Source organism: Strongylocentrotus purpuratus, unplaced genomic scaffold, assembly GCF_000002235.5.
Source record: "Strongylocentrotus purpuratus isolate Spur 01 unplaced genomic scaffold, Spur_5.0 spur5_contig_47, whole genome shotgun sequence".
NCBI classification, from domain to species: Eukaryota; Metazoa; Echinodermata; class Echinoidea; order Camarodonta; family Strongylocentrotidae; genus Strongylocentrotus; species Strongylocentrotus purpuratus.
In genome coordinates this window covers 3,917-31,227 of record NW_022145139.1, presented here as the reverse complement: position 1 = coordinate 31,227, position 27,311 = coordinate 3,917, and the positions used below count along the sequence as shown (strand labels likewise).

The 27,311-nt window shown below is 38.6% G+C and overlaps 1 protein-coding gene across 1 annotated transcript; it reads left to right on the top strand.

The window, feature by feature from the left end:
- The first annotated feature begins 1,625 nt into the window (after positions 1 to 1,625).
- LOC105441570 (transducin beta-like protein 3) lies at positions 1,626 to 27,311 on the top strand. Its single transcript, XM_030987838.1, has 6 exons — positions 1,626 to 1,972; positions 12,949 to 13,096; positions 13,761 to 13,808; positions 20,088 to 20,165; positions 23,360 to 23,508; positions 27,200 to 27,311. The coding sequence occupies exons 1-6, from the start codon at positions 1,950 to 1,952 to the stop codon at positions 27,294 to 27,296; spliced, it is 543 nt and encodes a 180-aa protein (XP_030843698.1). The 5' UTR covers positions 1,626 to 1,949; the 3' UTR covers positions 27,297 to 27,311.

The window sequence follows — 27,311 nt, the reverse complement described above, 5'->3', positions numbered from 1 at the left end:
CAATAATATCAAATTTGTGCTTTATAGAATGATCATACAGTATATGCAATTCATTAATGTTTTTATTTAATGATCTAATATTTACATGAGTGATATTAAAAGAATTTTCAAATACATCTTGCAATGTATCGTCAAAGTCACTTGGACTAGTATTGTATGAGAAAACATTAAATGTATATTCTTCATCATTATTAATAACTATCATTGTTTGAAAAATAATTAAGAAGTCGGTTTAACTGTATTAAAGGTAATACAAAGTTTTGGGAAATTTTGAAAATTGGGTAGATAGTGAATCTTTACAACTTTGATATATTTGAATGCCCCTGTGAATGTATTATAACCACTAGAAAAAATTGCCCCTAAAATACTTCTGCTTTCGAGAAAAATTGAATATAAAAATTTACCGGTGCTCCCGGTAAATTTTGATAAATTTCTAATTGCGCCTTCGGCCGTGCAATGCTATAGCTGCGACCATGTAAGTCTCAGAATATGTTGTTGTGATATATAATTTCCAAACGAGAATAGCTAATCGGTCGATTTTTGTCAAGAAACATTGTTTTTATAGCTTAATTATTATCCTGACCTTGAGAGGGAACTATACAACATAAGGAGTTTAGAGAAGGAAACGAAGAAAGGCATCATAAGGAAAACAAGAAAACAAAATAGATAGATGTTTTATGCAATATTAAACAGAGATGGCAGTATGATATTATATTAGATAGCTTAGACAAATACCGAGATGTGATTGGTCAAGAGCTCGTCACGTGCTATCGATTGCGAGGATCCAAATTGTTATATCTTCCTGGCCGGTTATATTTTCCTGGCCAGTTATATTTTACCAGCTGGTGAAAAATTAATATATTTTTAATCAATGCATGTCGCCCTCTTGAGGACTGTATGTCACCAATTACACACATTACACCGTTAATACCGAGGGTCATATTTTCCATGAATCCCCCCTCCCCCCCCCCAAATGCTTTTTTTTTTAAAGATTTTTTTTTTTTTTTTTTTTTCTTTATTGAATTATCTCGAAATATAATTGTTCAGTCATTTTTTTTTGCAAACAATTTCGGGCAAAAAAAAATATGGACCCCCCCCCCCAAAAAAAATCAAACCAAGGCTATCTAATATAACATTTATTGACTGGCAGGGGGTTTGGACCTGAAGGGAGTTATATTTTCCCTTGTGACCATATTTTCCCTCAGCGCTGCGCGCTTTGGGAAAATATAACTCCCTTCAGGCAGGGATATGTTTAAACTCACATATCCCTGCTTCAGGCTTCAGCAGTCCCAAATAATGTTATAAATTACACTCCCTGCCAGTCATGTATAATATGCGTATGCGACACCGTGGCACAGAGAGTAGTCTGCAAGCACAAACCCTGGTCAGTCGTAAAAGTGAGTCTGCACTATAAGACTACTATAGGCCATGTACTGTAGACACAAACATGTTGTTGTTGTTTTAATTTATAGGCGTTTTTCATTCAGAAGTGAATATTTACGCCTTAGTAGGTAGCTGGGCTAGACTTCTCTCAAGGCACAATGATTTTTTTGATAAAGTGTCAAATTAGGGTCTGTGCCTGCAGACTACACAGAGAGCGTGAACATAATGCCCTCGGCCACAGTATTGTCACGGACTACAGACTAGGCTCTCTGCGAGCGGTTTCATTGGAATTAATCGAGCTTTTCCCCTCGCTGCCGTGTAAATAAAAAATACGCGTACAGGTGCGTGTGTGAAAAAAAGCTACACCCGCATGCAGTAGCATGCTTGCTATCGCTAGCCTACACACGTGTATATCCCATAGCATAGCTAGCGCGCGCAGCCTACAGATCAACTGTACTGTACTAGCTAATGTAGCCTGAGCAAAAGACTGAATACCCTCTGCCGGCTGCCTTAGCTATTGGAGGCCGAGAATAGAATCCAGGATCACATGTGAATAAAGAATCGATATGGCGACGACATTAAAAACGAAGTAAGTTATACAGTCTAGACCTAGATCTATATCACCTTTAAAGATTAAACAAAGTTGAGTTTTGGTCATGTCAAAGAAACGGCGCTTGTTCAGAAACGTATCTAAAATTTGACCCCTAGCTCCGGCGTGGAGATACCCTACTACTAAAACGGATCCGGGCTAACTCGGACCAGGGGACAACTCGGCCCAGCTGCAAAAACGGTCGTTTTTTGTCATTTTACCCTAACCCTAACCCTAATCCTAACCCTTAACCTAACCCTAAACCTAAACATGCAAAAACTGTCCCCTGGTGCGAGTTAGCCCGACTCCTAGTAGACAGGCAACGGTGTCGATTTGTATCCGTGGTTGGGGGGATGATATAGGTCTAGATCTAGACCCTAGAAAGTCTAGCTTTAAAGTAGACCGAATTTTCCGTCTCTTTCGTTCGTTAGCCTCTTATTGGGGTAGGGTCGGCTCTCTCTTTAGAGACGGAAGCCGTTTATACACATGTCCTTGCTAACGCCACGGCCAGTCCTGGTCGTAGCGTTTTGCCCCCAAAATCCCCCAAAATGTCATTTTACCTCGAGCATGTTATAATGTAAATTAGGCCTAGGCTATAATAAATCAGTTCCACTTACCAACTTGACTGAAATAATCAGTTTAATAGTCCCTTTTTAGGAAATTATGGGTCAAAATCGAAATCCATTTTGAAAATCTTTTTCAACATGGATTCCGATTTTGACCCATAATTTCCTAAAAAGGGACTATTAAACTGATTATTTCAGTCAAGTTGGTAAGTGGAACTGATTTATTATAGCCTAGGCCTAATTTACAATATAACATGCTCGAGGTAAAATGACATTTTGGGGGATTTTGGGGCAAAACGCTACGACCAGAACTGGCCGTGGCGTTAGCAAGGACATGTGTATAAACGGCTTCCGTCTCTAAAGAGAGAGCCGACCCTACCCCAATAAGAGGCTAACGAACGAAAGAGACGGAAAATTCGGTCTAGCTTTAAAGTAGATAGACCCTATTCATTGATTTTAAAAACTAACTTTATTTTCATTATTGCAAAGTTGAAAGTTGAAACAAGGTTATCAAAATTCAATGCTTGGAAACATTCAAAGTAATGAATGTAATTATTTTAATTTTGTAATTTATAATAATCTAGTGATTATTATAAATTACAAAATGCTTAAATACAGCCCCGGCATAGCACCTGAAGAGCTCTCCGAACGCTGTAACTCCGGGAAGCTCCAACACCGGCGCCGCAGGCGTCGGAGCGTCGGGTGGTTTTGTTGGTTTCTCATGGGGGCTAGTAAAACAGCCGATTGGGTGATATTATCGTTAAATCTGCAAAGAATGGAACAGTTTGCCTGATGATATAAAATATAGACCTCTAGTACAACTCTTTCTAGACCGAAAGCTTCAGTCTCTATACCGTCGGTTGTTCCACTGAGACTACGTCTGGCTCCACTAGACCTCCGGTTATAGAGACTGAACGATCGCCTATGCCAGCCTATGTTGAAGATATCACGGCTAGATTTTAGCCGTTAGGCCCCTCCCACAAACATGAACAAACTTGCCACGGCCGTATTGTTATGCCCCCAAAATCCCCCAAAATGTCATTTTACCTCGTGCATATCCAATTTTACATTAGGCCTAGGCTATAATACATCGGTTCCACTTACTAACTTGATTGAAATAATCCGTTTAATGGTCCCTTTTAAGGAAATTATGGGTCAAAATCGACATCCATGTTGAAAATCTTGCAAGCCGTGTTAAACTCTCGCTGCCGTCAATCTCATCCCTTCTAGTCTACGCCGAAGGCAAAATGATTATGAAGGAAAAACTGTGCGCCATCTACACGTTCGTAATGGCGTTATCACAGTTTTTCCTTCATAACATTTTTGCCTTCGGCGTAGACTAGAAGGGATGAGATTGACGGCAGCGAGAGTTTAACACGGCTTGCAAGATTTTCAACATGGATGTCGATTTTGACCCATAATTTCCTTAAAAGGGACCATTAAACAGATTATTTCAATCAAGTTAGTAAGTGGAACCGATGTATTATAGCCTAGGCCTAATGTAAAATTGGATATGCACGAGGTAAAATGACATTTTGGGGGATTTTGGGGGCATAACAATACGGCCGTGGCAAGTTTGTTCATGTTTGTGGGAGGGGCCTAACGGCTAAAATCTAGCCGTGATATCTTCAACATAGGCTGGCATAGGCGATCGTTCAGTCTCTATAACCGGAGGTCTAGTGGAGCCAGACGTAGTCTCAGTGGAACAACCGACGGTATAGAGACTGAAGCTTTCGGTCTAAACTCTTTCTAGGTTTAGAAGGTTATCTAAAACGTACCTACTTGGAAAACTGACATAATTCTACTTTGTATCTTAATAATTTCTCATTTTCAAACGCTTATAGACCACTAAGGACTGTGTGTGTGCGCGCGTGTGTGTGAATATTTTTGTGTGTTCTATATTCTGTAGCTTAGTTTGTTTTCATCCCTTGTATAAACATTACATTCTTTTTATTCACCTTGCCATATCGTTAATGTATGTATTTTGTTGACTATAGGGCCCCGCTCACAAGCTTAGCTTCTACAGGGGTCCTAAAACCATTCACTTAATGATGTACTATTACCAGTCTCTTTTTCATGTAAAAGATTATATCATGTTTTGTGTGGTTTTGAATAAATGAACTTGAACTTGAACTTGAAAGGGAGTACTTACAATTTTTACATCATAGGGTACACGACTCCTCAGGGCTCAACTCCAATCACTTGAATGTATAATTTGAAAAAGTCTTCGATGGGAAAAAAAGGTTAATTCGGGGTACTACACCAATGATTCTTCCATGTCGCAGCGTTGATTCAAAATAGCCATGAGAAGGTACGCATGCGCGGCAGTGGCGAAGAAAATATGAATATTCATGCTATCGAGCGCCGATCGCTCGAAATCGCTGAATATGCACGAGGTTGAGAAGGGCTCTGTTTGTTCGAGACCGATACAGCTCAGCTCCCTTTTCACCTGTACCGTGTGAATTCACGATCTCTACACAATCATGACAATGGTGATGACCTCTGACTTGCGCTTCGTAAATGTGCTGCTTCCGGTAAATGCGCTGCATAACACTCGTACAGCGCATTATACGGAAGCAGCACAATCACGGAAGTGCCAGTCAGAGGTCATCACCATTGTGTAGAGATCGTGAATTGCTATTATTTTCTTATTTTTACCTCCGATTTTTAAATTCAGTAGGTAGTTAGGAGAAAAAATATCATAAAATTCATCAAAGCCACTGTCCAATATTGGTCGGGTGCGGGAAAGTGTGATTTTGGACCCATTTGAGATGTTGTTTACCTACCTCTCCGTGCAGTGGTATGGGAGGCGGTTAAGGCTTTCTCGAATAATATCGTAAAAAAACATTTTGAGAGAGCCCTTAAGGCTAGGATGATAGGTGTCAAAATATTTTCGGCAATGGATCAAAGCAACCAAGAGGTAGAAGCGTGTGGCAGGTTGCAACCCCTCCCTTACAAGTTATTAACTTTTTTCAAGTAACCCTCAATAAAGATAACATTTCAGAGAATATGGGTTATTATCCTCTCAAGCGCGTAGCAATGATTATATTTTAGGGGGGCGGGAGTAAGCACGCAAAGCGTGCGAATCACTTACAGAGCGCGCAAAGCGCGCTCCCTAGGGGTGGGTGCAGGGAGGGGAGTTCCCCGTCCCGCGCAAAGCTCGGAAGCTTTGATGTTTCATTAAATTATTAGAGAAAGAAGACGATTCGTTGTACCGTTCTCGACTTTTAATCCTTGTTTGAATCAAGTTCCCCTTCCTCCGCGCGTAGTGTGGAAGCTCTGACATTTCATTAAATTATTAAAGAAAGAAGACGATTCGTTGTACCATTCTCGATTCTTAATCCTTGTCTGAATTCAGTTCCCAGCCCCCCTTCCGCGCGGAAGCTCTGACATTTCATTAGATTATTAAAGAAAGAAGACGATTCGTTGTACCATTCTCGACTCTTAATCCTTGTCTGAATTCAGTTCCCCCCCTTCCGCGCGGAAGCTCTGACATTTCATTAGATTATTAAAGAAAGATGACGATGCGTTGTACCGTTCTCGACTCTTAATTTTTTTTCTTCCTACGTCCTCTTCCTTTCTTCTTTCTCTCTCTCTCTTTTTTTTTTGGCCGGCATTTTTTTTTTTTTTTTTTTTTTTTTGGGGGGGGGGGGCAGGCGACCTCCCCCACCACCCCCTACCTGGCTACACGCCTGTTTCCTCTCTGTCTCTAATTATCTCTCTCTCCCACTCTCTACTTTTTTTTGCACTTTTGCGCTTCGTGCTTAACATTTAGCTCGTTGCTTTTTAAGGCTGTGGCTTTGCATTTGGCGCACTGCATTTCTATGATGCTGTTGATTGAATAAATTGAATAAATTCATCAATTCCTGATGAAGCCATATGAGCGAGAATTCAATTTATTCTTGTCTCATATACGGTTGTCTCATTTACGTATGTATTATGAAAATGAGATAGCAAAATGTGTATATTGATGGTCATCTTGTGAGTAATAACCATTAACTACTCTCACCGGGCTCTCATCATTAATTTTTCTCTTTTTGGGGTTTTTTTTTTTATGGTGAATTATTGGGGGGGATGATTGTACAGGCCATCCCCCCACCTGAAATATTGGGGGGGGGGGGGGATATACCCCCCCCTCCCCCCCCTCCCCCTCCCCCCCCCCCCCCCCCCCCCCCCCCCCCCCCCCCTCCCCCCCTCCCCCCCTCCCCCCCCCCCCCCCCCCCCCCGGGATCGACACCCATGTAGACAGGTCTAGACTACTAAAACATACCCAAAATGAAGTAAATATTCATTTAATGTCCAAATAAAGATCATGAGTTAAAAGTTGTTATGTTTATTACCTGGGAACAACCACTCCAGCAAAGCATAGAGAGTCATAGTCATACTCATAGACAGAAATAACCGTCTGATTTGGGTCATTTCTTTAATAAAACTGACATTTGTTGACATTCCCCAATACAGACGGTACACCAGAGATCTCGTACCGTGGGGGTAGCTTAGAGCCAGCGATGAACATCTTTTCGTACACAACATTTTCTCCCCGATTTTCTTTATTTAGATCTAGATCTAGATCTTATTTTCTGATTTCTAAATCATAATAGGTATAGGTCTAGGTTAGGTAGTGTTCTCCTATTTACACTAGGCCTACATATTTTTAGATGAACTCTTACAGTTATTTATACAAATATAAAATTTATGGACTTACTTATACTATTAGCTAGTGAGTTATACGAATTGTCCCATTTTCGTCAAGCTGTACCTTTCGCCGTACTTGAACTGTGATCTATGACCCGCAAGATATATTTCCGGGTCAACGGACTAGCTGTATTATTAACGTACACATCAATCAGGGGGTCTTTATCATACAGGATCTCTATGGTCAGGGCTAGTTCTAGACCGAATTTTCTGTCTCTTTCGTTCCTCTTATTTGGGTAGGGTCGGCTCTCTCTTTAGAGACGGAAGCCGACTATACGCATTCCCTCGCTAACACCAAGGCCATTTATGGCCATATTTTTATGCCCCGAAAATCCCCCCAAATGTCATTTTACCTTGTGTATGTTATATTGTAAATTAGGCCTAGGCTATAATAAATCGGTTCCACTTACCAATTTGACTGACAGGTTTCATGGCAAACCGCTGCAGAATACAAGTACATACCGATGCTGGGTTGCGGGCGGGCGCGCGCCTGTGTGAAGTTATCTACCGTACAAGTAATTAGGATCTGAGACATTACAATACACGGTAGATAACTTCACACAACTTTTAAATCATGACCATTATTTGAACAATTGATGAAGATTTAGTTGATTTTCAGTATGTTTTAGTAGAGTCCAGGGTATCTCCACGCTGGAGGTCCGAGTCGAAGCCTGAATAGGGAGGCCAATACCCAAATCTAACTTTTTAATTACTAATCTAGACTAGAGGTCTAATCAATTGTGTTAAATGATACTAATGAAGACAATCTATAACTTCTCTTTAGGTAAAATGACAGAAAAATGGCATTTCGGACAATTTACTCACAGCTCGCAATTCGCATTGCCGCACGTACATTAAATGTGCGTTGTATCGACTCGGACCACTGAATTTCGAGCAGTGTTTTTGTCAGTAAATCACTGCAAAAATATTATTTTCATAATGTATGAAGGTCTATTTTTGATTCCTGGTATAAATTTCGTTATTGAGAAGTCGAATGTACTACATTTTAGACGAGATGGCTGATGTTTGTTCACATTCTTTCGTCCTGGCCGTAAATTAGCAGACTATACTGCTAGTGCTACCACGCAGCAGCTCGTCGCTCAGCTCTACTAGTCTCTAGCAGTACAGTTCCTGGGTAAAATCTACACTGGAAGTAAATTTATGTTATTTTGGTGCAATAAACATGGAACCTGTCAAAATCAAGTCAAAATCAGACAAACAAAATGGCTTGCTTACATTTTGGGCTCAACTTCCACTGCAACTTTTTGATTTTGCTGAGTTTTTTAATTTTAAAATATAGTTTTTTAAATTTTAATTTTAATTTGTATTTTATCAATTTTTTTAAACAGCCGCGCGCCACTCCGACTGATCGCAAGCGCCACAAGTGGCGCGTGCGCCGCCAGTTGAGAAGGCCTGTTCTAGACATTGGTTAATATGCGCTCAAATAAGACCTTTTTAATGTCGGCTGCTAGAATTTGTTTACCCCGTATTCGCTGAAGTATATAATAATCTACATTTCATGTGAGTTTCAGCTCATTTAAAGCAAATGGGAATTAGCGGCGAATGTATTAAAGACTGACACCCCTTCACCGATATACTCTTCATGCTATGCGCTACTAACTAAAATATTTGTTCTGGACATTTGTTGATGTACACTCAAATAAGACCTTTTTAATGTCGGCTGCTACAATTTCTGCACCCTGTATTCGCTAAACTATATAATAATCTACATTTCATGGGAGTTTCAGCAAAATTAAGGCAAATGGGAATTAGCGGCGAATGTATTAAAGGTCGAAACCCCCTTCACCGATATACTCTACATGTTATGCGCTCCTAACGAATATATTTGTTTTGGACATTGGTTGATATGCGCTCAAATAAGACCTTTTTAATGTCGGCTGCTAGAATTTGTGCACCCCGTATTCGATGAGGTATATAATAATCTACATTTCATGTGAGTTTAGGCACATTTAAAGCAAATGGGAATTAGCGGCGAATGTATTAAATGCCGAAACCCCTTTGCCAATATACATGTACTCTACATGTTATGCGCTACTAACGAATTATTTGTTTTGGACATTGGTTGATATGTGCTCAAATAAGACCTTTTTAATGTCGGATGCTAGAATTTGTTTACCCCGTATCTGCTGAAGTACATAATAATCTACATTTCATGTGAGTTTCAGCTCATTTAAAGCAAATGGGAATTAGCGGCGAATGTATTAAAGACCGACACCCCCTTCACCTATATACTCTACATGTCATGCGCTACTAACTAAAATATTTCTTCTAGACATTGGTTGATATGCGCTCAAATAAGACCTTTTTAATGTCGGCTCCTAGAATTTGTGCACCCCGTATTCGATGAGGTATATAATAATCTACATTTCATGTGAGTTTAGGCACATTTAAAGCAAATGGGAATTAGCGGCGAATGTATTAAAGGGCGAAACCCCCTTCACCGATATACTCTACATGTTATGCGCTACTAACTAAAATATTTGTTCTGGACATTGGTTGATATGCGCTCAAATAAGACCTTTTTAATGTCGGCTGCTAGAATTTGTGCACCCTGTATTCGATGAGGTATATAATAATCTACATTTCATGTGAGTTTAGGCACATTTAAAGCAAATGGGAATTAGCGGCGAATGTATTAAAGACCGACACCCCCTTCACCGATATACTCTACATGTTATGCGCTACTAACTAAAATATTTGTTCTAGACCAGGCCTTCTCAACTAGTTTATTAGAAGTGCCAAAACAAAATTTTATTAAGGTTGAAGTGCCAACCTGTATGTTTGGTGACTGTGTTGCGAGGGAGTGTAGTGACCGAGGCGATAGATGGGGTCCAGGGGCGAAGCCCCCGGAAGCTAGTAGATTTTAGGGCTTTTTTAAGGCCCAGATGTGGCTGATTTAACACCTTTTTATTCCATAAAATATCAATCATAATTTCATATTGGTGTGAAATAATTAGGACAATTCCTGGGTAAAATCTACACTGGAAGTAAATGTATGTTATTTTGGTGCAATAAACACGGAACCTGTCAAAATCAAGTGAAAATTAAACAAACAAAATGGCTTGCTTACATTTTGGGCTCAACTTCCACTGCAACTTTTTGATTTTGCGTAGTTTTTTAATTTTAAATATAGTTTTTTTAGTTTTAATTTTAATTTATATTTTATCAATTTTTTTAAACAGCCGCGCGCCACTCCGACTGACCACAAGCGCCACAAGTGGCGCGCGCGCCGCCAGTTGAGAAGGTCTGATCTAGATCTATATCTACTATATTATCATTACTCATTCAGAGTAGAATATCCAATTTGAGTGAGTGAGTAAACTAGACCACTGTAGCTACATCATAATTACTATTAGTCATTCAGGGTAGAATCTCTGATTAACATGATGATGATGATTCAGGGGCGGCTGAGCGACTTCCAAAGTGGGGGGGGGGGGGGGGGTGTTACACCCACAAATGTAATAACGCCCACAAATGTAATAACACTTTACCCACAAATGTAATAACACTTTACCCACAAAAGTAATAATTTCACCCACAAATGTAATAACCACTTTACCCACAAATGTAATAATTTTGAATCACCCACAAACGTAATAATGACTTTACCCACAAATGTAATAAATTTGAAGTGATATTTTGTAGAATTTTTTCAAAACTAAAACCGTGTAACAGGGCTCGAATTACCCACCGGCAATCAGCAATTTGCCGCCTTGCCCCTCTCACTGGCCGGAATGCCCTTTTCAAAATCAAACCGCTTACGGCCACAATATTTAAATCCACAAAAGTTTTGCTAACATTATAGTCATAAGTCAACCCCGACTTGTAATGTTCAAAAAGACTTTGTTGCCCCAACTGAGATCTAAAAACATTATTAATCAGCAAGGTTTTGTTGCCCCTACAGAGCTTTAAAAACGATAATAATTGGCAGGGTTTTGTTGTCCCTACGGAGATCTTAAAACGGTAATAATCGGCAAGGTTTTGTTGCCCCTACGGAGCTCTAAAAATGATAATAATCGGCAGGATTTTGTTGCCCCTAACGGAGCTCTAAAAATGATAATAATCGGCAAGGTTTTATTGCCCCTACGGAGCTCTGAAAACATTAATGATCGGCAAGGTTTTGTTGCCCGTACGGAGCTCTAAAACAATAATTATCGGCAAGGTTTTCTTGCCCCTTCGGAGCTATTAAAACAATAATAATCGGCAAAGGTAATCGGCAAGGTTTTATTGCCCCATACGGAGCTCTAAAAACAATAATAATCGGCAAGGTTTTGTTGCCCGTACGGAGATCTAAAAACAATAATTATCGGGAAGGTTTTGTTGCCCCTACGGAGCTCTAAAAACAATAATAATCGGCAAGGTTCTGTTGCCCCTACAGAGATCTTAAAACAATAATTATCGGCAAGGTTTTGTTGCCCCTACGGAGCTCTAAAATGATAATGGCAGGGTTTTGTTGCCCCTACGGAGATCTAAAAACGATAATAATCGACAAGGTTTTGTTGCCCCTACGGAGCTCTAAAACAATAATAGTTGCTCGACTTCTCTGAGCATCTGGCTGGCCAGTTGAAATTATGATTGGAAGAAGTCTTTGATGGGGAAAAGGGGGTGATTCTTCGTGCTACCCCAACGATTCTTCCCTGTTGTATCGTCGATTCGACATGCATGGCGAAGAGAAAGTACCGCACTACAGCGCCGTCTCTTTGCTGAGTTTTTTTCTCGATCAGCAGACATTTCAACTAGACCAGTAGTAATTACAAGCCGAGTAATACAACCGTTTTAGCTCACCTGCATTCTGATCGCGGTCTCCCTGCTTAATTTGTTCGATTGAGAGACGTTTCAGCTAATTTATAACCGAGAAAAACAACTTTATCTCCAAAAAATGTCACGCTGCAATACACTACTGTGAACACTGCACTATGAACGGCTGAGCTGAGCTCATCGCGAGTTTTCCCCGTGCCGCGAAGTTCAAGTTACGCTAATTATCAAAACAAAACATAGGCGAAGCCAGTGTGTCAGGATCTGCAAGACGATCAATTTTACAGTACCAAACGTCAATATTTCAAGGAAACCAAACATCGGGAAGTAACCAATGCTCATACTAATTGAAAGAATGTTCATTTCTTTATTGTAAATTCATTCAATATCACAAAAATTGCAAAATCTACTAAAAAAATGACCTATGTTTGTGTACGTATTTACATTAAAATAATATGTTGTACTTCCGGGTTTAGGAACAGTCCACGGAAATACGTCACATATACTACGTCACGAACAAGAATATCAATGCTTCCGGGTTCCTCTGCTTACACTTTTGATCTTTCTAAGTCTAATAATAATTTAACAACACATGCAAATTTCTGTCAATCAATATATATGCTCAGTGGCTGCCGGGCTCACGATCAATTGGGCAAAAAGAATTTCTGTTTCGGTTTAATAAAATTTGGAGTGGACTATTAGGCTATTATTATTATTATTATTATTATTATTATTATTATAAGCATTCCAACAATAGCAAACATGCATATTTTCATCACTTTCTTCCAAATTCACCTTTAGATATTGAGGGCAGTAATTCTATATCAGCATATTGCTGCTTATGTTCTTCTCTACTTTTGAATGCTGCTAAAATATGCTTATGATTTTTGATGAACATTTCAACCCTCAATGCTAAATTTTGACAGTTTTCTCATTCAGTTTCAGAGTAGCAAACAGGATCGAAGCATTCTACACTGGAGGAAAAGTCTATGTAGCATCAGATGGCAGCCACATCTTCTGTACAAATGGAGATGAAGTTAAGATTCTGGATGCTGTGACAGGGAAGGCTGTTCATAGCATCAAAGATGTAAGATTTTGCACCATTTTAAAATGTTGATACTTTTTTTACCCCCCCCCCCAAAAAAAAAAATGTATGCAAAGATAGCTTGTGATCGCATTATCATTAGAACCGATGAACGGATTACCATCAAACTCAGGACATGGATTATTTTGCAGAGCCAATGAACTGATTATACTTAGGGGGTCATGAGGTCAAAGGTCATGGGGCTCATAATGTATGCAAAAATAGCTTGCGATCTTATTATCATTAGATCCGATAGACAGATTACTATCAAACTCAAGACATGTATCTTGCAGAGCCAATGAACTGATTAGATTTTAGGGTCATGAGGTCAAATGGTCATACATGTACCGGTATATGGAAAATAGCTTGTAATCATAATATTCTGAGGACCTGTTAATGGATTACAATCAAACTTGAATTTTAAAAATTGCTTCTGTTTTAGTTTGTAAAATCACTCTATGGTGGATGGAGGCATCATTTTCGACAGCACACAGTCGAAGATCCATCTAGTTTTGATTACAGTTTAGCTTTTTCTATACCTTGTGATGTTCGAACAGTTTCATGAATATGAATGATCAAAATGAGACAATGATTGAATAATGACCAGTATATAGCTAAGCAGAAAAGAATTGTATTAACCTTGTGAATTTTTATGTTATTTTAACAGGAGGGTGCGGATGAAGTGACATGTTTTGCTGTCACTAAAGATGATGAGGTGAGTTAAATAGCTACATTATAATTGTATCCCCCGGCAGGAGGATACTTTAGATTCAGCAGAGTCCCGCCGCCACAGCAACGTCATATTCTTGTGTGCGGTCTAACTGCCACATTCCTTGACAGATTTCTTTCAAATGTTGTATGGAGGTGTATGTTGGTATAATCTGCACACTTATAATTTGAGGTAATGCTGCCCCCAGTGTTCCGTCTCCTATAGGGTAAAAGGCCATACCGTAATAAACGTTGTATAAACCGCTCTCGTGTATTAACCGCACCTGTCTTTTTCACCCTTTTTTTAAAATTTATTTTTTTAATAATTTGTTTAAAGTAGATATTCATTGATTTTAAAAACTAACTTTATTTTCATTATTGCAAAGTTGAACTTTGATTCGACAAGGTTATCAAAATTCAATGCTTGGAAACATTCGAAGTAATGATTATTATAAATTACAAAATGCTTAAATACAGCCCCGGCATAGCACCTGAAGAGCTCTCCGAACGCTGCTGAGATATGTGAGATCACAGTATGGACATGACTTGCACAAGCAGACGATGTCCCATGACATCTCACACATTTTCAGTGCATGTGTTTTCATCTTCTCTTGAGTTCTTTCTCTTACTTCACTACCGTCAGGCTAAAAGTATAATCTATTGCCTCACTCTAAACCCAGCGCATGTTTTTATTTTGATGACAAATGCAGCGATACAAAAATAAAGGAATCTGTCGCTTGTAAACAAAATAAGACGCCATTGTATATTCAGCTGCACACACCGGGGTATGTTCGGCGTTTCAAGAGGGAACAAATGCCGTCCTTAATATCATTCCAGGGGTTTTTCAATTTGAAAGTCTGGTTTCTTTGATTGTTAATTAACCCCTATCCTGTGTATTTACAAGCAAAAGATTTTAGTTATCAGAATCGGGTCATATCCTCTTTTGCATGGTTTGAAATGCCATTACATTTATATACACTAAACTCATTATAATTTGAGAAAAAATAGCTTTGCAATTATGTTCATTCTCTATGGGATGTCGTCTGCTTGGGCGGTGTTGGTCCATATAGTGACATCATTAAAACATCGCTATTTTTCCGGCGAATCTCTCGTATATCCCAGCTGCTATGGAGGTGGTTGTATTTGTATTTTTATAAATCACCCGATATGTAGTTGACCTAAAACCTGTTCGATGGCCATCTGTTATCTTACCAGTTTCTAGTGATACATAGGTTGACATATTTGTGATCTTCTTTGAATTTCACCTTTAAATAATTTTTTTGAATAATTTTTTTCTTCTCCCCCTGTTCAATAAGTGTTGTAACATCACAGATATTTTCAATTCTGTTTGAACGCTAGTCAAAACAGGACGGTTTTCGGTTAAACAAAAATTAATCACATTTGCCAAGGTTTGATTGCCTGATTAGGCTAATAGTGGTTGGGACTGGGCAGGTGCTGGGCCGACCAGCACGGGGGATTTTCGCCCACCATTCCTGATGAAAAACACTACTTTCATCCTGCACTAATTTGAGATGAAAAGTTGTACTTACATTCATATTTCCGTCTTTAATCATGTTTTATTTGCAATTGTGTAAGAATCATGATATCAATTTGTCTTTAACTGATTATTTTTTGAAGATTTGTCGGGTGTTGTTGTCTAAAGATGAGATTCATGCAAGCTGCCATATTGGATTGCAGATCAGCCTTGTTCATTACTGTTTTTATAAGTGTTTATTTTTAAGAGGTTAAATATTTTTTCCCATGATTTTCCAGAATAAATAAATAAAAATACTATAATATATACTTATTTCATGATTTATATTGTAAAGTTTGTCAGAAATTGTTACACTTATGTATCATGTAACCAACACTTGCATGTACACACACTCAAAATATGAAATACACTCAAATTCCCAACGCCCCCCACCAAACATATATTTAGAATCGACGAACATCCATCTTCACGATAGTTAAAATCATCAATCAACCAGAAATATTACAATAATAATGATCAAAAAATAAAATATTGTATATTTGTAGGTTCGTGACAAGTATCAACATAATATCGCTTGATTTTTAATTTTTTTTCTTCATCGTCACGTATTTCTTCCATCTCACTAGATGAATTATCACATTTGTATCCACTTCACATACGCCAACAATCCCAACACAATTATGATCGACTTGACAGTGACAGAGCACAATTCCGGGCCCAAAATTCATATTTAGCATCATCAGTATTACATGAAAATTTACCAGATTCAAGATTATGATATAACATTCACATTAGAAATATTTTTTCTGATGTCAGAACTTCCGATGGATGATTTGAAGGCGTTGAAAACGAGTGTCATTTTCAGGACGATAGTATATAACTAAACCAAGAACTTAAGCCTCGGTGACACAATTAAACCGCTGCTAAATGCAGAGATTGTTTACCGGTACCTGGAATTGCAGCATGACTTATGTCTGTAACGTATATAAACAGCATCCCGATTTTTGTCTCGCCGAGACATAGGCGCCGCTTTTCTTGTTTATGTTTACCAGCGGTAAAAAAAGTGCGGTTAATACACTGTTAATTACGGTATTTTGATAGATGGTGTGAGTGCACTCTGCAGATGGATTTTTTCTGAATTTTGTTTAGAGATGTATCTTGGTACAATACATCTTAACTTTTTAGTGATGCTGCCCTCATTGTTCCATCCTTCATAGGGTCAAAAGTCGTTTGTCCATTTTTGCCACATTTCTTATCGGATTTCTCTCAAATTTTGTTTGGAGGTGTATCTTGGTCAATTACATCTTTAGTGTTTCGTGATCCTGCCACCTGTGTTCTGTCTGTTATAGAGTCCGAAGGTCATATTTTGGGGGATATCTTGTGTCGCTCTGCAGGTGACAGTTCTTTCTACAGAGATGCATTATACTCTACCACAATCTACACACATTGTTTTGGTGATGCTGCTCCTAGTCTTGACAATAGTCTGAGCCACTAGTGGCGAGTCCTACGTCACCCTCTTGTTTCAGGGAGGGGAGAGGGGATCTTTGTCCCTCCTTCGAACATAAGGATGACACAAAATCGTTTCCACTGCCGGGGGATACATTCGCATTGCGCGGCAATACAGATTGCGATATTTCTAGTTATACCTGGGTCGAGAGGGAAAATGTTGGAAAAACGTCTTCCAAGGATGTAAGCATCGAGCAAAGATCGATACCTTGGTCTCTTAGATGAGAGTCATGGGCATTTAGCCATTCACCAATCACTTTGATAAATATCTTCATAAGTATGGTGTTGATGAAGCAATCTTATCAACTGTAATTAGCTTCTTGAGTGATCGAACCCAGGCAGTCAGAATAGGTCCCTGTATCTCCGAAGAATTATCGCTGACCTGCGGAGTGCCTCAAGGGACCAAGCTGGGTCCTTTGATATTTCTAACGCTGGTAAACGACGCTCTGATGGATTTCGATCAACGGTGGAAATATGTGGACGATTTGAGCATTCTTGAGGTACGCTCCACTTCTGGCGTCTCGACGTTAGCGGATCATCTCGACAAGCTGACACTTTGGAGTAAGGAAAATGACATGAAATTCAACGGTCAGAAAAGTAAGACCATGTCAATTGACTTCTCCAAAAACAGAGCGAATCCTCCGAGCTTACATCTGAATAATCGACCGATGGAGGACACGAATTGCCTGAAGCTGCTTGGCGTTCTTATACAGGCGAATCTCAAATGGGATAGCCATATCTCTGACGTGGTCTCAATAGCTGGAAGGAGAATATTCACGATTTGTCGTCTGCGGAAAGCGTCAGTCCCGATGCACGACCTAGTGAATATATATTCCACATACATTCGTCCGTTATTAGAATACGCATCTCCATTGTGGTCTACAAGCATAACAACAAATCAAATCAATGATATTGAGAGGATCCAAAAGCGTATTCGCATCATCCTGAGGGATCAGTACATCTCCTATGAACACGCTTTGGAAACACTTGGCATCAATCGCATGTCCGAGCGACATGAGCAGTTGCTGCTCTCCTTTGCCAAGAGCCTGTTGGCTTCTTCCAGGCATCGAGACTTCCTTCCGCCCCTACGCAGCGAAATATCCTCCCGGCGTCTACGTTACTCGCACCACTTGGATACCCCCATGTGTAGGACTGCTCGATACCGCTCGTCAACAATGCCCTCTGCAATAAGACTGCTTAACGCGAATCTATAAATCGTTTCATTATTTTATTAATTCATTAGTGTTCCTTTTTTTTTTTTAAACTTCAATCGTATGCCCTTGCTAAATATTAATGTTGTGCTTTTTATCTCTAATATAATGTGCAATATCTTATACGAAATTATGTAATATTGTTATTCAAATATCAATTTTTTCTTGTTTCAGATGAATGATGTCATTACAATTAACAATAGCAATTGTTAAATACACTCTGTACTATATTTTTTAGACAAATAACTTTCTTATTCTCATGCATATTAATAGATATTTGGTTTTAAACAAACCGGTATAATAATACGTTTGCAATATACACTTTTATCCAATTTACTCTCAGACTGCCTTAAACTGTAAGCATATTTTAATCCGTTGTTTCATTAGGTCATTAGTGTTCCCTTCTTTTATATATTTTTTTTGATACAAATTTATGCCCTTGCCAATTATTTGACTTGGGTCTTTTTCTCCAATGTAATGTGCAATATCTAATTCGAAATTACACTATATTGTTATTTAAATACTCATTTTAATTTTATTTGAACAACTTTCTCGATCTAGATGAATATTGTCATTACATTTATATTAAAGGGGAAAACGGAATAGAGACTGTCATTTTGACTTTTACGGTTTAATTTCATCCCATCCAATAGGTTTTTATGCCTCCGTTACGAAGTAGCCGGAGGCATTATGTTTTCGGGTTGTACGTACGTACGTCCCGTTCTCGTGATCGCGTTATCTGAAGAACCGATTAATGGATTCCTGCCAAACTTTGGTCATGTATGTATCTTGCAGAGCCGATGAACTGATTAGATTTTGGGGTCACAAGGTCAAAGGTCAAAGGTCACAGGGCTCATTATGTATGCAAAAACAGCTCGTGATCGCGTTATCTGAAGAACCGATTGATGAATTCCTGCCAAACTTTGGTCATGTATGTATCTTGCAGAGCCAATGAACTGATTAGATTTTGGGGTCACGAGGTCAAAGGCCAAAGGTCACAGGGCTCATGTATGCAAAAACAGCTCGTGATCGCGTTATCTCAAGAACCGATTGATGGATTCCTGCCAAACTTAGGTCATGTATGTTACTTGCAGAGCCGATGAACTGATTAGAATTTGGGGTCACGAGGTCAAAGGTCACAGGGCACATTATGTATGCAAAAAATAGCTTGTGATCGTACAATCATTCGAACAGATTGATGGATTCCTGCCAAACTTCATTTATGTATCTTGCAGAGCCAATAAACTGAGTAGATTCTTGGTTCATAAGGTCAAAGGTCATTGGCTCATTATGTATGCAAAAATAGCTTGTGAAAGCATTCTCATTAGAACTGACAGATGAATTACTATTTAACTCAGGACATCTTGCAGAGCCAATGAACTGAGTAGATTTTATGGTCATGAGGTCAAAGATCAAAGGGTCATATATGTATATGAGAAATTGCTTGTAATCATGATATTCTGAGAACCTGTTAATGGATTACAATTGAACTGGAATTTTTAAAATTTCTTCTGTTTTGGTTTCTAAAATTGCTCTATGACAGAGGCATCATTTTCAACTACGTGCAGTCGAAGTTCCATCTAGTTTTTTAATGCTTAATTTCATTTTTTGTAATAGAAATTTTTGTTTAGCAATTGTTAAATACTTTCTCAATTCCTTCGCTCAAACAACTTCCTATTTTCTTCTCCATTCTCTCCTTCCCACCATCTTGGTTTTTCAACATGAAAGTATATTATTACATTACTGTATAACTTTGTTTTGCAATTTCGATTTCATCTTACAATGACTTACAATATGTATTTTAGGTTTGTATATGTTTATATCTCTCTATATTTTTAACTTGTTTATAAATTGAACATTTTCAGCCTGCGAGCTGCTTGTTTGATGTGATTTCTCAATAAATCAAATCAATTCAATCCAATTCAATTTAATAATAAATATGAATATTACTGTTGGTCTAAGGGTAGTGCAGTTTAGTTTTATGAAGTAATCAGTCTAAGCTTTTTAGGACATAGCAAGCAGAGTGAGGATCTCCTTTTAATATATATGTGTTTGTCTTTTTGCTTTGGTTTAGATTCTTGCGGTAGCATACAGGAACTCATTACTGAAGCAGTGGAACTGGAAAGATGGTTCATGTACTAGGACTTGGCAGGTAAAATAGGGGTAGTGTTGTTACATCACGGATATCTCTAATTCCGTTTAACCGCCAGTCAAAACTGGACGGTTTTCGGTTACAACAATTTTTTTTTTTAAGTGTTTTTTATTTTTTAATTTTTTTTAAAAATTTGTGTTTTAATTGGAAAATCATAAGAAATCACATAATTAGAAACTAAATCACTGAACGAAAACGGAGACTTTACTATCGGACATGCTTTGGAACAATGACTGGGTTTCACTTTGTTTATGAAGCTAATAGTACGCACGTGTATTCATGTTTATAGCTCACGATCGTGATATTGCGGAGGTCAGGATTTGGGATTTAAATGGCAGCAGTGCTGTATTGTGCATGTATTTCAAGGCTGGGAACTTAGTTTTACGAGTCAACTTCTCAATCTACAATCTTGCAATTGATTGTTATCGTGTACATTGTTCCTCTGCAATTCAACAGTCAGGGCTGACTTATGATGATTATAATGTCGCCCACACTTGTTTTTGTTCAGTGATTTTGTTTCTAATTATGTACATTATTTGTTGAATTATTATTAAAAAAATAATAATAATAATAAAAATTATTTAAAAAACGGGAAAAGAAACCGTCCAATTCAAAACGGATAGTGCCATGGACAGTCGGATACCGGATGGTTAAACGTTTAACTACAGCACTAAATAGGGGCTTCAAGATTGATTGGCGCCGTCTTATAAAGAGTTGATATTGACTTATTTGCGATTAATATCAATTGCAACTGAATCATAAGAGATAGGTGACTGCAAACTTGTGATTGATTCGAGGACTGGCAATTCATTCGTATCTATCACAACTCTTTATAAGACTTAATGTGAAATCACAAAAAAGAATTAGAAATTAGCTCGATCACGCTGAAAGTCACATGCATTGCAAAAAGAAATAGGTATATGGGACTAGTCCAGAGCTGCCAACCATTACGTTTTTCCCTGGAATTATTCTGTTATTTACTCCCAAATACTGTAGTACCGGTACGTTTGTTCTTCCCAAAGTACTTAAAAAAAAAAAAAATTATATATATATTTTTTGGGGGGAACATCAACCAAAAGTCCTAAAATGTTAATCACTACTTCAATAGTAAACAAAGAAAAAAGTTAAAGGCGTAAATATTCTCAAAAAGAATGAAACGCTGTTAATACCAAACAAACAACAACAACAAAAGACTTTACCTACTTTTAAATAAACTATAGGTCCTAATATGGAAATATAAGCATGAGAAATGCACATTTCTGCATTGGAAGTGTGTCGCGCGTGAGTAAGTTTCTTTTTAACGAATTTTCTGTTTTTTGCTCTAATTTTTTATGCTTCCGTTACAAAGTAGCCGGAGGCATTATGTTTTTCGGGTTGTCCGTCCGTCCGTCCGTACGTACATACGTACGTCCCGTTCTTGTGATCGCGTTATCTGAAGAACCAATTGATGGATTCCTGCCAAACTTTGGTCATGTATGTATCTTGCAGAGTCGATGAACTGATTAGATTTTGGGGTCACGAGGTCAAAGGTCACAGGGCTCATTATGTATGCAAAAACAGCTCGTGATCGCGTTATCTGAAGAACCGATTGCTAGATTCCTGCCAAACTTTGGTCATGTATGTATCTTGCAGAGCCAATGAACTGATTAGATTTTGGGGTCATGAGGTCAAAGGTCACAGTGCACATTATGTATGCAAAATCAGCTCGTGATCGCGTAATCTCAAGAACCGATTGATGGATTCCTGCCAAACTTAGGTCATGTATGTTACTTGCAGAGCTGATGAACTGATGAACTGATTAGATTTTGGGGTCATGAGGTCAAGGTCAAAGGTCATGCGGCTCATTATGTATGCAAACATAGCTTGTGATCGCATTATCATTAGAACAGATTGATGGTTTCCTGCCAAACTAAGATCATTTATGTATCTTGCAGAGCCAATTAACTGAGTAGATTATTGGTTCATAAGGTCAAAGGTCATGGGCTCATTATGTATGCAAAAATAGCTTGTGAACGCATTCTCCTTAGAACTGACAGATGGATTACTATTTAACTCAGGACATCTTGCAGAGCCAATGAATTGAGTAGATTTTAGGGTCATGAGGTCAAAGATCAAAGGGTCATATATGTATATTTGTTTGATTGATTTTATTTCTGCGTTCAAAAATATACAAATTCAAAGTCAAAGTACAAAATTTCGAACAATAACAAATACAATGAATACAATGTTTACAAAAGTAATTAAATGAAAAATCATGTTCAATTATATCATTCGATAAACATGTACGAAGCATACAATAACATAAGAAATATGAAATATTTTCAATAAATTAGAGAGGTAATTTGGAACGCAGGAGACCACCATCGTGAGCGGTTAGGCTGGAGATGGATGGCGGCCTCGTAAAAAGAATTGGCGACATAACTCTCTTCGAAAAACTGAGTGACCAAGAGGGTGCGGTGCAAGTGCAGGTGCAGTGAGCAGTTGCATGATAAAGAATAAATAAGTCACGGTTTTGTTATACTAATTTAGAGAGGGGGAGCATATGATTGTATTATTTGTCGTTTAAGTGTAGCTTTTAAGGAGTAGATGGTTGAACAAGACTTTATGTGAGAAATTGCTTGTAATCACGATAATCTGAGAACCTGTTAATGGATTACAATTGAACTTCAATTTGACAAATTTCTTCTGTTTTGGTTTCTAAAATTGCTCTATGACGGAGGCATCATTTTCGACTGCGCGCAGTCGAAGTTCCATCTATTTTTTTTTTTTTTTTTGCCATCATGTTTCCTTTTTGGGGGGTTGCACAGGTTGGCAGCTCTGGATTACTTTTACATGGCATAAAAATGATGAAATTTAGGTCCAAAATTTCAGCCATGGGAGAATGAATAGAACAAGAAAGGTCACAATATTTTGTCTTACCTTTATGAGAACTCGACCTTCTCTTTATTATGAAACAAAGAATACCCCACCCTGCACCAATACAACGCATAAGGGTTACAGTCAGATCAGGGTCAGGGTTAGACAGTTGCTTGCTGAGGGAGCTTTTGATGGTGTATGATGGTGTTTGTGATTATGATGATGACGATGATGATAAAGGTGGTAATGATAATGATGATGGTGAGGATGATGGTGATGGTGTATGATGGTGGTGGTGGAGATCTACACATAATGTTTCTATTGCTGTTTTTATTCAGTCTTTGCACAGAGGTCCAGTGGTGAGTATGGCCTTTGACTCAACGTCCACCCTCCTGGCTACGGGAAGCAGTGATAGTACCATCAAACTCTGGGACATCGTCCGCCAGTACTGCACCCATAACCTCAAAGGCTCTCAGGGCGTTGTCAGGTAGGGCACAGATGGACAAAAGCACAGTTGGAAATTCACATGACAGATATACCACTTTGGGATTACCAAAAATGTAGGCCTCATGATTAAAAAATAGTATTTAAACAAAAACCCCTAAATAGAGTTTACTTGTATTCACTTATTGTGCAATTCTCGCTATTGCTAATATATTAAAAATACCTGTGTGTTATGTTCAGGCCCCATTTTAAATGCCTTCTAGGATAGTTTGGTTACCAAGTCGCTTCCGGTCTGTTTCGCTGGGCTGTGCATGCTTACGTTGATTGTGTGTGTGTACTATATTTTCCGACAGCAGAGATGCCAACCCTCCCGATTTTATCGGGAGGCTCCCGATAATTCACCCCAACTCCCGACCTTACGATCACCATCCTTATCCTCCCGATTTATTAAAAAAAAAAAAAATGATTTTTTTTTTTTTTTTTTTTTTTTTTTTTTTTTATTATGATTTTTTTTGGAGGGCGCTTATCAGTATATATATCTGTGAATTGAAAGAGAAATATCATCTGCTAACTTAAGCATGTAATAATTCCACTATGTTAAAAGACAAATTAAGAGTAGCGAAAGATTGTTTCAGCATATGGATCGCCGTAACCAATGCGTGGATATTGCCACAGAATCCAAATGGCGGAAAATCAGCAAAATAAGACCAGGAAATGGTCTCGGAAGTATAAGACCGAATACAGTATCAAGTACCTGTGTAATCGGAAGTCTGAAAGTAATTCATCATGCATTTTGTACAATTTTTATGTTATTTAAAAAAAAAGGGGGAATTATTTAACTAAATACACATGTAAAATGCTCCAAAATAAGGCTCAGATTGCACCAGAGAGCATCTAGAACCCCAGAGCTTCCAGGGCCCTAAGGCGGGCCCTGGACCCCGGCCGCATGTGTCGGGCGCTACGCGCTCGAGATGTGCGCTACGCGCACATTAATTGGTGTCGATTACAAATCCTCCCTATTTCTGATTTCCAAAAGTTGGCATCTCTGCGACAGTATTCACAGTGATTTTTCATGATTTTCAAGAATGGATCATAGCGGAAAATGTATAAAAGTGTTGTTAAACGTAATAAAATAAACATTTGGATGTGTGATGGGCAAGAGCAAGTAGAAGCATAGAAATAATAACATCAACTTTCTTTGGTTGTGTTCGTTGGCAATTGCGATAAATCTTCTTAAACAGTAAAAAACGGGACTACAATAAAGGGTGCGTTGGCTCATTGGAAGCACGGACATAGTATGCTTTGGTGGGGTATTCAAAAGTTAATGTATTCTGTGTCCTCTTACTTGAATTGCAAAATCAGTAGCCTCGTAGCCATTGTCTCCCAAACCATTGAAAAGATCATTATAGCTGTCTAATTTCTTCCCATTTGATTCCTCAATGTTTGTCTCAAAGGGGAATGTGAGCTCTATGACCAAGATCTTCACCATGGTCTCCCAAATCCTTACTAGGTCAGGGCGTTGTGTCGTAATAAGGATATGAGGGGGAATGGTACCATGCAATAGTACTATTGTCAAGGTTGGCGTATATGTTCACATAATCCAGGGGGGGGGGGTGATTCCTTAGCTGTTATATACAAATATCATAGAATGTTGTTATGATGCAATTTGTATCTTTCAAGAAACACTGTACAATTTACCAAAATGTGGTGGAGGCTGTCGCTCTTGTCACTATGTTCCATGAGCTATTGCGAACATCAAATGTATCTTCTATTCTACTAAGGTTTCGTTGGCACACTACAATAGACGACTGCTTCTGTGTTCATTGTGACTCTCTATCAATAGTGCAATCAAGAGCATGGCTTACTTGCGGGTCCCATTCTGCTTACAATCTCACTAGGTTCAAAGTGTGGCCCTGCCAATAGATGTTAGACATCTGGGGTATATGCATTCCTTGGGGCATAAATAGTTAAAGAAAACAAACAGATATTTGCAGCCAAATATCTAGTGTAGATGGCCAACTTATACTCTGGTCTTATCGTAGATCTATCTATTCTCTCTAGGCTTGCTTTGACTTTGTTTTTAACATGGCTAAATATATTAGATGCCTTGTCGCTAGAAAAGGTTGGGAACAAGAAAATGATTTATAGCTGACTTATCAAAATAACTACTACACAATAATTTCGAGAAGTTCCAAAAGTCAGTGTGGTATCGTTTTTCATTACTACAAAAAGTCTTTTACAACCTTTGACTTGTCCAATTTCTTTTTCAGGAAAGATATTGCCTTACCCCATCTCTGAACTTACTTTTATCCTCATCTGTAGTCTTTGCGACGAAGCGTATTTTTCCTCTTCTTCGTGCCTGTGAGGGTCTTCAGCTTGTGTTCAATGTACCTTTGTGAATGACTCTCTCCCACAAAATCAGGCTGTGCAGAGTAGTAAAATAGTCTTAATAAATCTATTTGCTGCTTTAGTATACGAATGATGCATGCGCATGATTTCATTATACGATCTATCCTCACTCCAGTTGAGGCTGTATGTATTGCACGAAGCTGTTAGGCTGAGTGCGATAGATACACACAGCATCAACGAGGGTGGATAAATCGTTTAATGAACGAATGAAAACATGCATCATTTGTTTTATACATCGCACACATAGATATAACAAGCGCACTTACCTCTATACCCATTTACGCATAGTGCTGAGCAAGAATAGGCCCAATATGCACACACAGTACTGAGCGCTAACCTCTATGCGCATCATGCACATGCGCTAAAAAAGCGTGCAATAGGACTGGAAAATATTGCACAGTGTTTTATGAAAAAGCGTGCAATAGGCTCAGTAAATGAATCACACGTGACCGTGCATGACCAATCATTTGATTAGGATCTGGGAGTGAGTTGTCTAATAGTGGATATACATGTGAATGGCATAGGCTCGTGATGTACAGATCAACACTGACGTATCTTGCGAGATCCTCTCCAGTTCAGAGTTACTAATTCGCACCTTCAAAAATAAATATAATTCTTACTTATTTTTAATCAGTTTTTGCCAAACTTTCAGTCACTCGTTTCTCTCATTTTTCTCCTCCTTTTAAAGGGAGTGTAGCTGAGCAAATACTGGCTAACGCCATCTACGTCTTCTTTTGGACAACTGCACGTAAACGAACGGACTTGATTAACGGTATTCAGCGACTTAACCTCTACATGGTCAGCGTGCTAGCGTTCGCGAAACAGACCGAAGTTCTCCGCACGCTTCAGTTTTGCGTATTTAGCACCCACGTGATTGCTGAGGTCTCGTCGTCCGTAGTCATATTACTCCTTATTGGCCCCGAGTAGGGCCACGAGAGAGACACCTAGTCTCATCATGCTACACTCCCTTTAAAATCAACTTATGGACTTCACCTTTAAGCCAGCAGCTTTCCTTTGTCAGTCATCCATAGCATAGCTTAGTGTGAACGCACCCACCTTGGCCCTGCACAGTACAAATGACAAGATGTGAAAGGGTCCAGTCAGCCCATTGTGTACTTGCAGGGTGCTTTGAACAACAGATGGAAGAAGTGACAATGACCTTATCGCCATTTTGCAAAGCCAGAAATATGTAGATTGCCTCATGTTGCACATTATATTTTATTAGTTATCATTATTTTCACCTCACAGTATTGAATCAGTAAGCTTTATTGGTCAGTACTGTATGTAATTCTGTCATTTTACACTGAAATTTATCATTTATACAGTCTTGTACAGTTTCATCCCGACTCTGAGAGACTACATCTCTTCTCCGTATCAGACGACAGTCACATCAGAATATGGGATCTACAGACTAGCAGGTAAATGATTCAAGTCTCT